This window comes from Tamandua tetradactyla, chromosome 7 (genome assembly GCF_023851605.1).
Source record: "Tamandua tetradactyla isolate mTamTet1 chromosome 7, mTamTet1.pri, whole genome shotgun sequence".
Classification (NCBI taxonomy): domain Eukaryota; kingdom Metazoa; phylum Chordata; class Mammalia; order Pilosa; family Myrmecophagidae; genus Tamandua; species Tamandua tetradactyla.
Genome location: NC_135333.1, coordinates 17,665,054 through 17,678,619, shown reverse-complemented (window position 1 = coordinate 17,678,619; position 13,566 = coordinate 17,665,054). Strand labels below are relative to the sequence as shown.

At 37.7% G+C, this 13,566-nt stretch overlaps 1 protein-coding gene across 4 annotated transcripts in view; it reads left to right on the top strand.

The window, feature by feature from the left end:
• Nucleotides 1–13,566, top strand: part of SMYD3 (SET and MYND domain containing 3) — an 876,127-nt gene that overhangs the window by 585,766 nt on the left and 276,795 nt on the right. Inside the window, exon 1 of one of the 4 annotated variants that reach the window (XM_077168529.1) lies at nucleotides 12,707–13,501. The exons of the other annotated variants lie outside the window; for them this stretch is intronic. Within the exon in view, the coding sequence (XP_077024644.1) occupies nucleotides 13,496–13,501 (6 nt within the window). The 5' untranslated portion in view covers nucleotides 12,707–13,495. Of the gene's footprint in view, nucleotides 1–12,706; nucleotides 13,502–13,566 lie in introns of those variants that run through there. 4 annotated transcript variants of the gene reach the window in all.

The following is a 13,566-nucleotide window of genomic DNA, read 5'->3' as shown; positions in this document are numbered from 1 at the left end:
GCAGAGCTGGTTTCTTGGTCACAAATTCTCTCAGTGACTTTTTGTCTATAAATGTTTTAATTTCTCCTTCATTTTTGAAGGACAGTTTTGCTGGATATAGGAGTCTTGGTTGGCAGTTTTTCTCTTTTAGTATTTTAAATATATCATCCCACTGTCTTCTAGCTTCCATGGTTTCTGCTGAGAAATCTACACATAGTCTTATTGGGTTTCCCTTGTATGTGACAGATTGTTTTTCTCTTGCTGCTTTCAAGATCCTCTCTTTCTCTTTGACCTCTGACATTTTAACTAGTAAGTGTCTTGGAGAACGCCTATTTGGGTCTATTCTCTTTGGGGTGCGCTGCACTTCTTGGATCTGTATATTTAGGTCTTTCATAAGAGTTGGGAAATTTTCAGTGATAATTTCTTCCATTAGTTTTTCTCCTCCTTTTCCCTTCTCTTCTCCTTCTGGGACACCCACAACATGTATATTTGTGCGCTTCATATTGTCCTTCAGTTCCCTGATCCCCTGCTCAAATTTTTCCATTCTTTTCCCTATAGTTTCTGTTTCTTTTTGGGATTCAGATGTTCCATCCTCCAGTGCACTAATTGTAGCTTCTGTCTCTTTAAATCTACCATTGTATGTATCCATTGTTTTTTCCATCTTTTCTACTTTGTCCTTCACTCCCATAAGTTCTGTGATTTGTTTTTTCAGAATTTCTATTTCTTCTTTTTGTTTAGCCCATGTCTTCTTCATGTCCTCCCTCAATTTATTGATTTGGTTTTTGAAGAGTTTTTCCATTTCTGTTCGTATATTCAGCATTAGTTGTCTCAGCTCCTGTATCTCATTTGAACTATTGGTTTGTTCCTTTGACTGGGCCATATCTTCAATTTTCCGAGCGTGATCCATTATTTTCTGCTGGTGTCTGGGCATTTGATCAGATTTCCCTGGGTGTGGGACCCGGCTGGTTGAAAGGTTTTTCTGTGAAATCTCTGGGCTCTGTTTTTCTTTTCCTGCCCAGTAGGTGGCGCTCGTGGCGCTCGTCTGTCTGCGGGTCCCGCCAGTAAAAGATGCTGTGGCTCCTTTAACTTGCCAATCCGAATCTCGCAGTCGGCCCGGGAAACCGCGCGTGGAGGGGGGGTCGCCGGCCACCGCGGCTTGGGGGAGTACCGGTCCAAATTGCCCAGCTAGCCCGAGACGCCAAGAGTGGTGGGAGGGCCCCGCTATCCATCGTTCCCAGTCGGACCGGGAAGCCACGTGTGTGGAAGGGACCCGATCGCCAGCCGCCCCAGCCCGGGAAAGAGCACGCCCCTTGGGTATCTCACCGCAGCGGATTCTCCCTGCCCGTTCAGCTGTTCCAGAATGGGGTACGCTGTCTTTTTGGTCTCTGTCGTGGCTCTGGGAGCTGTTTCATATTGTTTCTGTTTCTTTAGTTGCTGTTCTGGAGGAGGAACTAAGACCCGTGCGTCTTACTAAGCCGCCATCTTCTCCGGAAGTCCTCTTTCTAATATATATTTTATTTCCATTAATATAATTTCAGTTTCCTTGTGTTCTTTTTTCTTTTTCTGTACCTAGCTCATTGTGCCTTGCTCATTGTGCCTTCATTTCAGTCGGTTCACTCTTCCTGCCTCCCGGCTTCTCTTCCATAGAGACTCTGCATTTTGTGTCTTACTGAGACATAAGGGTTTCTTCTGTTTGTTGTTTTGAAACATTTTCAAATGTATGCCTTTTTTCTGTGACTTAAGCATAATGTTCCCTTTCCCCTGTACTACAACTCACTAACTCATGCTAATACCTGTTTAGGCTGGGTCTGGCAATAGACAGACAGGCTGAGCCTGGCTGTGATGAAAGGACACATCTTTGTGTGAGAAAGGATGACTGCCTGGGCTCTGGAGCTTAGATTTTACAATGTCTCTGGTTGTTAGAGGGTGAAACACTCATCTGTCATGGCTGTACTTAAAGGAAAATTTCCTTAGATTGTTGGGTATAGGATCTTCTCTTATCTTTACTTTATGGTACTGTGGCCAAATTCTATGTATCTTCACAGGTACTTTAATGGGATATTTTAAAAAGGTATTTACTGAAGGTCAAAAGGCCTGAAACTAGCATTTATTAAATACCTACTAAAAATATACGATCATTTCTAAATATTCACAATAGCTTTAAAAAGTATCTGTTATATTAACAATTAACAGTTTAGGAAATTGAAGTTTGGAAAGATTAATAATGTGACTGTGATTAACCAACTACTAAATGATAGTCAGGATTAAGCCCATTTTTCTTGGTTCAGAGTCCATGCTGTTTCGGGAAACTCCCACTTTCTCCAAAAAGCACAACTGCAATGTTATCTGGTTACTAAGAAATTGTATGGGGTATACTTACAGTCCACATTTGAGACTTAGGGCACATACTGTCTTTTTAGGACAAAATTGCTAGTAAAAGCCAAATTTCTCACTTTTGAATTCTAGGTGATAACATTTTAATTTTTTTCCTCTATTCTTTTTCCCCCTCTCTATTTGTAAGAAAATACTAAGGTAATGTAAATTATATACCAGGAAGCCTCTCGAGTAGAATTTTCCCAACTCTTTGTTCTTAGAAAGCAGAGTGTGGACATTTGATACTTTATAACAGGGACAGTTGAAGAAAAGCACATCATCTTGGAGCACAGTCCGTGTTTTTCAGTGTGATTTTCCTCATACACACTCATCCACTTTTTGCAAATACAGTTTTGAATACTTCTCCAGCTAAACATGCCAAACTGCCTCATATGTGACACTTCCCTTTGGGCTTGTAGTGTGCATCAGTCATTGCTGCCTTGACAAGACTTCCATTATTAAACTGCCTTAATTAGAAAAAAAGAAAACCCACAAATTCAAAATTAAATAAAGTTACTATATCAAACCAATAACAATTACATTATACTAATAACAATGACATTATAATTTAGATCTCATAAAGTACCTGCTGGTACCTCATAAAATTATTCACATGAATAAAAAATGAGGTGTAGGTTTTGAACGAGAGATTCTTTAAATTGCAATTTCCTCATATTTAAAGTACATACCAAAAAAACGATGAGATGTAATCTGTCTTCTTGGCACATTTGAAAAACAGTCCTAAATTCTGTTTTCCTTGTGGAAATGTAATTTCTGTACCTATTCATTCCTTCCGAATATTTAAGCATACTCTTTTGGTGCAGAAGAATGAAGGTAGTACTTAAGAAAAATGGATGGTAGAGCCGTTTTTCTTGATGTGAATTAAACACAACAGACTTTTCAGGTCCCACGGTTCTCAGTCATTTGCCCCAAATTTGCCCTAGGATCTTATGATGGCTCTCTTCTCTTTCACACCTGGCTAGGAGGGGTGGTGGCGATGATAAATATCCATGTACACACACATGTACGTATCTGTGTATGACATAATTGAAGATCAGAACACATGTGAGTGAATCCATTTTCCTTCTGTGTATTCTCTGCTGTGATGCTTTCTTGAGGAAAATAAGGCCTGGGAGGGGCCTGGGTATGGGAGAGGATGGTAATTGGTGAAACTGCATCTATACAAATTATAGGAACATATGCACATGCTATCAATAGAGATGATTACAAAAACTGCTAATGCCTCATGGAAGGTGAAATCACAAACTGCAAAGGTTTCTTGCCAGGGAAAATGTAGAAATGGCAGTGCCACCTGTTGTTTAAACCAGAGAATTGCTTGAAGTTCTGTTACACAAGTCTGTGGGCAAATGCTAAGTATAAACACCAAGTGAGCTTTCTCTTCTCTCCTCACATGGGAAATCCTATTCCTTATATGTAATCTCATATTTGTTATATAACTAACTATCAAATGAGGGTTTCACAGTGTAGAAAAGACAATTTAAATTGAAAACATACTTTGGGTCCTTGTCTATGGTGCATGTGATTTTCAACGCTTTCTTACGCATAGTGGTGTTTAGTGGTCTCAATTCGGGTGCTTTTTCCCTCAAGACAACAAAACAAAACAAAAAAATAAATCTTTCTCTCCTTTATAACTGTCAATGACTGATAAAAATTTGGGAAAATGCTTGGGACTAGTGATGTAGCTCATGTTTGGTCATCAGACAAGCACACAGTTTGTGATAGCCAGGACTAGTTGCTTTTATTGCTGTCCTTACCTGGATTCATTTGTACATCAGATGAGTTCTCTGTCCCTGGAGTTCAGTCCTTCTGCAGTGAGAAAATATACCTCTTGGGTTGTTTTGGTGGAGGGACTGAATTTCTACTCTGCCATCTTCCCACAATTCTCTCTCCTAGCTATCTATCTTTCAAAACAGAGTTCTTTTTTTTTTTTTTTTTAAAGGAAAGACAGAGAGAAGGAAGGAAGGATAGAAGGAAGGAAGGAAGGAAGAAAGGGAAACATCTTTAAACATTTTCTTGTTTTTATTGTATTCTGTTTCTCCGTTTTTGTTACATGAAAACAGAGTTCTTTGACTCTGTTAAAGGTATTGGATTGTACCATAAACAGGGGGTAAGTTATCTAATGGGTAGATGTGAATTAATGCAGGAGGAAGAGTTTATGACAGATGATATATGAGCCTACAGGTTTCAGTGAGTCTTGTGTGATACCAGGTCACTTTAATTTCTAGATATCAATGCCCCTCTACATTAATTATTTATATAGTTCCCCTGTTTATGGTACAATCCAATAGCTTTTACAGAGTCAAAGAACTCTGTTTTGAAAGATAGCTAGGAGAGAGAATTGTGGGAAGATGGCAGAGTAGAAATTCAGTCCCTCCACCAAAACAACAATTATGCTGGCAAGGCAACTGTGTAAATTAACTATTTTGAAACACTGGAGTCTAGTGGGATAATGTGCAACATTCAGGGACAATTGGGAGGAAAAGGCTGGTAAATTGGGGGTAAATACTGGTGAGTTTCACCCTCGCTGGGGCAGCTACAACCTCCCATCCTCCATTCTTATGGTAGACAGCAGTGGGACTACAGCTTGGGTTCCTGGTGCAACTCACTGGTGCCAGGGACATAAAGACCTAGTCCTCCAAACTCTGGGTGTGTGTGTATGATCACTGATCTCTGCTTTAGACTAGCTACTTCAGATCACTGGGAGCCAGCTCTGAGGAAGGCCATTGTTCTAATCCCCTTGGATGAAAGCAGCAGAGGAACCTTATAGAGCATAACCTTCCTGAAAACAATGGAAAACAGGTAAAGGGATGCATTAACTGGGCACGTGCTGAATCAAGAAAACACTGCTTCAGAAGCCATTGAAGAAGCCTCTGGAGCCCTTGCTGGCCTTTTCCACACCCCCTCCACAATGGGGTAGAGGCAGCTGGTTATTCCTATTGTGGCCCTGTTCCAGAGGAGCAGATTGGTCCCTGGGCCCATACTAGGGTGCATGTGTGTCAATGTTAGTCTTTTGGGTAGAAGTCTGATGGACTGAGAAATTAAACTTTCCCTTTTTTCGAAGGTGGTAAAATCCTTTATACAGGAAACCCTGAAAAGTCTACACCAAAAGTTGCTAGAACCAATAAATGAATCAGCAAGGTGGTGGGGTATAAGATAAACACATAAAAATCAATAGCATTTCTATACACTAGTAATGAACAATCTGAAGAAAAAAATCCTTTAATATAGCAATAAAAGAATCAAATATCTAGGAATAAATCTAACCAAGAATGTACAGGACTTGTTCACAGAAAACTACAAAACATTACCTAAAGAAATCAAAGACCTAAATAAATGGAAGGACATTCTACATTCTAAATATTGTTAAGATATCAATTCTACCTGAAGCAATTTATAGATTCAGTGCAATCCCAATAAAACTTCCAGCAATCTTCGCTCAAATGGAAAAATCCAGTTGTCAAATTTATATAGAAGCTTAAGGGACCCCAAATAGCCAAAACCATCTCAAAAAAGAAGAACCTAGTGGAGAACTCACACTTGCAGGCCTTAAAACTTATTACAAAGCTGTAGTAATCAAAACAGCATGGTACTGGCACAAGGACAGACAAACAGACCAGTGGGATTGAATTGAAAATTCAGAAATCAACCTTCACATTTATATCCAACTGATTTTTGACAGGGTTGCCAACTCTACTCGACTGGAAAAGAATAGTCTTTTCAACAGATGGTACTGGGAAAAAGAATTAAGGTGGATCCCTGCTTCATACCATAAAATAATCACCTCAAAGTAGATCAAAGAACTAAATATAAAAACCAGGAATATAAACTCCTAAAAGAAAACATAGGAAAGCAACTTTAGAACTTTGTGTTAGGCGATTGTTTCTTAAAGTTTACACCCAAAGCACAACCATCCAAAGGAAAGATAAATAACTGGGACCTCTACAAGATTCAAAACTTTTGTGCCTTAAAGGACTTTATCATGGAAGTAAAATCACAACCTACACAATGGGACAAAATATTTGGAAACCACATATCCGATAAGGGTTTAATGTCCAGAATATGTAAAGAAGTCTTATAACTCAACATCTAAAATAGAAACAACCGAATTTAAAAATGGGCAAAAGACTTGAGTAGGCATTTCTCCAAAGAGAATATACAAACAACCAAAAGCACACAAAAAGATGCTCAACAACGTTAGCCATTGGAGAAATGCAAATTCCCCAAACCACAATGAGATAGCTTTTCATACCCACTAGAATGGCTACTATTTAAAAAAAAAATGCACGCATTGGAGAGGATGTGGAGAAATAAGGAAATTTGTTCATTATCAGTGGGAATACAATATTTGGTCCTGCTGTTATGGAAGACAGTTTTACAGTTCCTCAGCAAGTTAAGTGTAGAATTACCACATAACCTGACCATCCCTTTTCTGGGTATGTACCAAAAGCAGAGACTTAAACAGACATTTGCACACCAATGTTCATAGTGGCATTATTCACAGTTGCCAGTGGTGGAAGCAACCTAAGTGTCTTCCAATAAATTGATAAGCAAAATGTGACATATGCATACAATGAAATATTACTCAGCCATAAAAAGGAATGAAGTTTTGATACATGCTACAATGTGGATGAAACTTGAAGACATCATGGTGATTGAAATAAGGCAGACACAAAAGGGCAAATATTATATGTTCTCACTGATAGGAAATAATTAGATAAGCAAACTTTCAATTAGAAATTAGAATATAGGTTACCAGGGACTGGGTTGCAGGTTGGGAGTGGAGAGTTCATGTTTAAATTGTACAGTTTCTATTTGGGTTGATGGAAAAGTTTTGGTAGTGAGTGTTGGTGATAGTAGTGCAATATTGTGAACAGCAGTGAATTATATATTATATATATATATATATATATATATAGTATAAGAGGGTGAATTTTAAGTTGTGTATGTATGTCACTAGAAATAAGTTTTTGATTTTTTTTCAAGTTAGTTACAGTATAGAATTTGACATCAGATCCAGTGATCTCCACACCAATGCAAGGTATTGGTGGTGGGATGCTGTATGGGAATCCTGTATTTTAGGCATGATTGTTCTGTAAACCTACACCTTCTCTATTAAAAACAACCCATTGATGTCTCTCTCAAAAGTAAAAGACAGCTGGGTCAGAAGGCAACCCAAGGCCAAAGAAAGGAAATGACCTCAATGAATTCAACTCTCTGAAATTATTGTTATTATAAAACAATTTTTCAAAATTCTAAATTCCTGGGAGCTTGCACTGGGGCTTTGCAAACAGGAATTTCTACCCAGCATAGCTAGTGGCCTAGGTAGCCTTCTAAATTTCCACCCTTACTTGTATCTCTTTTCTAAATTTCTCATATATATTGGCCCAACTTGCAGTGCTCACTTGGCTATGCCAACGATTACTACAAAACTTTTGTCTTATTGAGGATTGACACCAATCAATGATGTTATTGCTATTTTACATTTCACAAAGTCAAAACTTAGGCACAAATGCAAAAGAAGTGTAGCAGGCATGTGAAGTAATAGATTGGGAGGCAGAAAATATTTGAGGACTGATTTTCAACCGTGGGCAAGTTCTTAAATTCTTACAACGCTATAAAATGGGGAGTTTGGATCAGAAGATTTTTTAGGTTTCTTCTACCTATAATTCTGTGTATATATTTGAAATGTATTTTGCCAATATACCATTAAATCCCTTAATTTATAATACTACTTAAAATGGAGATTTTTCATCCTTGGATCATGTGGTAAAAGAGTGGTGACAATATGGCTTTCCATATTCCCATCTTCTAGCCTTATGATGCTGGGTGCCCATTACATGTCTTTAGAGAAGGAAATTCTCTAAAGTTTTCCCAGATCATAGATAAATTAGAATAAACACAGTTTTTCTTGGGAAAAGCCGTTTTCCCTTAACCCCCTTCAACTTAATATTTTTGGGCTGCATTATATAACATCTAAATAGATGACATAGAAACTGTATCAATAAAAAACATATGGTAGTTAATATCTGGTGTCTTCTCACAGCTATGTTTTAGAATAATTATTTTAGATCTCTGAACCTGAAGCATAGATGAGATTTTTTTAAATCAAAGAAATATTTTCAATTAAATACAGAAATATTTTAAGATGAGAAAATTAGCTTTTTCCCCCGCTCCCTTTCTCTTTCCTATTTGGGTTTTCTCCATCACAATATTCAGCCAGTGAATAAGCAAAGATAATTTAGTTAACTCCTTGCCAAAAATGCACTCAGATTTCTCCTGCAAACATTCATTTTTAAGCAAACCAGAATGACAGAAAAGGAAGAAAAGAAAAAATTATGTTTGGGCTATCTTCCTGACAGACTCTGGGTGAACACATGTTGATTTGGCTGCTTGCTTGTGAGGCACTTCTATCCACGCACAAAAGCTAGGCATGGTACTTACTGGTGAGTACTGTGCCAGAGGTTTAGGTCCTTACTTTTGTGTGGAGAAGCTTCCTTTCTGGTGTGAGGTTGGTAGTAAACTGGTATAAGGGGGAAGGGGGCCAGAAAAAAGGAAAGTTCTTAGGACACCCATGAACACCATTTCCATTATTTGAAATATTGTTGTTTCAAACTTTTATTTTTATTGGGGATAATATCAAGAGAGCTCTATGATAACAAACTTTATAATATACATGATCTTATATGAGATAATATCACTTTCCAATAGCTTCATCCCTTTCCTTATAGTTATTCTCCTTGGGGTCACAACAATATCTTGAAGGTTTTCATGTCTCTCTCCTTAATTAAAATAAGAATACTAAAACCTGATCAGAGATTTTGAGACTTGCTTGAAGATTTTTCCCATTTTCAATATTGGAAACAGGTAGTTTAACTCAGAATCTAATATTCTTTCCTCTATATTGTGTGTTTACAAACTAGTACTTTTTGCTTTAAGACCCTTCCATGTATGTATATGTATGTATGTTTGTGTGTGTGTGTGTGTGTGTGTATAATCAAGGTTCCACTTAAAAATATGTATTCATAAATGTTTTCATGATTTCAAAAATTGTGAAAAATCCTAGTTTAGATAAGAATGAATTAAAGTTAGGATTACAGAATCTTCCTATAAATGGGAGTGATATTGGAAGGTAGTTAATTAAATATTCTAGTTTTAGGCTGTCCTGCATAAAAAAACAACCTAAATATATCATCTAAACTTCCCGTATATTAGTATTTCCCCCATTATAAACATCCAAAAGGTATATGTTATTGAGCTACTACATGTAGAAGTATTGTCAGGCATCATGAAGAATACTGTTCTAAAATACTTTGAGCTTATATCACATCATGACCCAAGGCTACACACTTCGGTAGATTTTTTATTGGTTTTACCAATGTTTTATATGGTTAATAGTTACTGAGTGCTTTCTGTGTAGGAGCTAGGCATTTCACAGCAACTCTCATTTCTTTATTTTTCAGCTAATGGGAGGAAACTGAGACTAAATGATTTTCCCAGGGTTGCACTGCTAACACATGACTTAGCTGATACTTAAACTTAGATCTCTGACTCTGGAGCCAACCCCTACATCCCCGTTCTGTGTTGCTTTGCCTGGAGAGGGTGTTGCGATGTCTTGGAGGATTTGCCCACACTCTACAGGCCTAAACAGAATTAATCCTGTGGTGTAATTTCCTAACAGGGATGCTGAGGGCAAAGGAGAGGCTCTTATTTTCAAAACAAATGACTTTGGCATTCATAAAAAAGCGAAACCTAGAAAATTGCCAGCTCCTCACTTTGTGTGGAGACACTACTGCTTTGTTTCCCTGTCTTGCAGAGCCTCATTAAATGGCTCCCTCCCAGTCCTGCTCAAGAAAGGAAAGGAAAACTTCAGAGGTACAGCTACTCCCAAAGCATGTTGTTGCCAGAGCCTCCAGTATTTACTTTTCAAAACTTGAAAAATAGTGGTGGCATTCATACAGCCCTTACATCCTCAAGGATCCCGCTGTGCTTCAAACACAGAAATGTCAATCGTCTGAGGGTGGTGGGGCCAGATGGCAGCTTACCTTCACTGGGGCTACCTTTAGTCCTTATTAGTGTAGAGTTACAGGATGTATAAGGAGTGCTTAGAGGCCGTACTAGACAAGCTGTTACTGTTGTTTTTCCCACCACCGATTCCAAGCATATGTGGGTAAAGATACTCTTTCACTAAGGTCATTTGAAATACCAAACATAGCTCATGGTCCCTCATTACTGTCAAGGTTTGGAACCCTTGACTATTTCAACCTTCCTGTCTTGCCTATTTTACAGGTAAAGAAAGGCCAAGAGAAATGAAGGGATTTCCTTATTGTCACACAGCTTGTAATGCTTTTAATACTTCCAGATTGCTAATATCCTCATTCAGTACACTTTCCACAGCATCACTTTTTTGTAAGCTTCTGTGGGTAGGGGCCATGACTTATACTTTTGGGGTATAAAATTACTCCCTTGTACGTGGAAATAGCTTGTTGGTTGATTCATTACTATCATTTCTCAATATTTCAGTTTGGTTCTTTTCTAATGGATTTCCCACTTCTGAGTACAGATTGCCCTGGAGTATTTTATTATCTTACCCTTCTGCCTTTTCAGCCATTTTTTCCTTATGTCTTTTTCTTCCCCTAACTCCTTCATTCTACCACATGAAGCCCAAAGTGCTAGATGCATGAATCTTATTTATTAAAGGGCTTCAAATTCCTTAGGGTATTAACCTGGAATGGTTTTATTTTTTATATTTATTGCTACCAATGATCTTGTGTTTAATCTTCTTTTCTGGAACTTTAATGATATTTTGAGCAACTATCTTGTTTTTTCATTATTATTTTGTTTAGTTCAGTCTATGAGATGGTATAATCAAGGAATACCTAGAGTGTGCAATAACAGTGACTGAATATACAAATTAAAAGTTTTTTCATGAGGAAGAACAAAGGAATGTCAATACTGCAGGGTGTTGAAAATAGATGGTCATTCATATTTTAAACTTATGCGTGAGACTAAAAGAAAAAAATGTTTATTTGGTAGAAAATTTGTATTTTTTTTTCAAAATTTGTATTTTGACTAGTGTATTTCCTAATATAACTTATATGGACAGGTTAATTGAACACTGTAAGTACATGGAACCTTGAATAGGGCATGAAATTTTGTAGATTTGTCTAGTGTGATGCCCCAGTAAATCCCAGGATGATTTGAACAGTGAATAAAGTAGTAATTGCAAAGTCCTGTTGGGGAAATGGTGAGAAAGGGGGAAATTTCAGTTTCCCCATTTGGAGAATTCCTTATATTCTCGCAAGCAATGGGGACAACCAAATCTATCTTGGGGTTTGTTCATATGAAACTTGGATAAGTCTATCCCACAAAGGATAGACTTAGCCTATTTAAAATTAGCCTGAGTCACCCCCAGAGAATTTATTTTGTTGCTCAGATGTGGCCTCTCTCTCTCGCTCAGCCAAAACGGCAAGCAAACTCTCTATGTGGGACATGACTCCCGAGGTGTAACCTCCCTGGCAGCATGGGACAGAAATCCTAGAATAGGCTGGAAGTCAGCATCAAGGGATTGAGAAAAGCTTCTCGACCAAAAGGGGGAAGAGTGAAATGAGACAAAATAAAGTGTCAGTGGCTGAGAGATTTCAAACAGGGTCAAGAGGTTATGCTGGAGATTATTCTTACGCATTTTATAGATATTCCCTTTTTAGTTTAAGGTGTATTAGAGAGGCTAGAGGGAAGTGCCTGCAACTGTAGACCTGTGTTCCAGTAGCCATGTTTCTTGAAGATGAATGTATAGTGATATAACTTTTGCAATGTGACTTTGTGATTGTGAAAACCTTGTGTCTGATGCTCCTTTTATCTATGATATTGACAGATGAGTAAAAAATATGGATTAAAAATAAGTAAATAATAGGGGTAACAAATGCTAAAATAAATTGAATAGATTGAAATACTAGTGATCTGTGAAAGGGAGTGTTAAGGGGTGTAGAAAAAAAATAGGGGGAACAAAGGTTAAAATATATTGGGTAGATGCAAATACTAGTGGTCAATGAGAGGGAGGGGTAAGGGGTATGGTATGTATGAGTTTTTTTCTTTTTTCTTTTTCTTTCTTTTTCTGGAGTGATACAAATGTTCTAAAAAATGATCATGGTGATGGATATACTACTATGTGATGGTATTGCGAGCCATTGATTGTACACCATATTATGAAATGTTTGTATGTTAAGAATATTTGTGTTTTTATGTTGTTTTGGTTTGTCAATTAAAAAAATGAAAAAAAATATGATGCTGCAGTTAAAAATGTTGTATGAAAAACATCATGTTGCATGAAACAAACCAGACACAAAAGGACAAATATTGTGTTCATTTATATGAAACACCTAGAATAAGTGATTTCATAGAAGCAGAAAATAGATCACAGGTTCTCAGGTTGGAGGTTGGGAATGGGAATGGGGAGTTATTGCTTTATGGGTACAGGGATTCTGTTTGGGGTGATGAAAAGGTATGGGTGGTGAATGACAGTGATGGTAGCGGAATATTGTAACTAATTAACATCACTGAATTGTACATATGAAAGTGATTAAAATGGGAAACGTATAATCTATATGTTACCACAATAAAAAATGCTTAAAAGAAAAAAATATTAGTTCAGTCCAGTTTAAAACTCTAATCTTATGTTTCAGTCAAATCTCTTTCTCCCCATTACAGATTAGACTTAAAATTCAGAGAGCTTAGGTGGAGGGCCTATGGGATCTGCCTTGTCCAGAGCTTTTATGCTCTTTCCATTTCTTTATAGGTTCTAGCACCTGCGCCATAGTGGGTTAGTAGGAAGGATGGTGTGGGTACTGCTGCCAATACACTCAGTTCTGGGTCAGCAGGAAAAGTCCCACTCAGCTAAACCTCAGTACATAACTATGATAGCAGGTTGGAAGGGCAAAAGGGAAAGTTGTAGTATCTGTCACTCTGGATGAGGAAAGGGTGATCCAGTTCCTTTTCTCAAACTCGGGCTATTTCTGTTCTTGGATTACATGGTGCTAATCGCTTTTATGTTCTAGAGATTCCAGAATCCTTTCTCCTGTTCATTGTCAAGTCATCACTGTCCTTGCATTATGTATTCATTGTATTCATGATGGTAAGTATGGTCAGTGTAGTTGTGGGGTCTGCATACAGGCCTCCTTCATAGAACACTCACTTCCA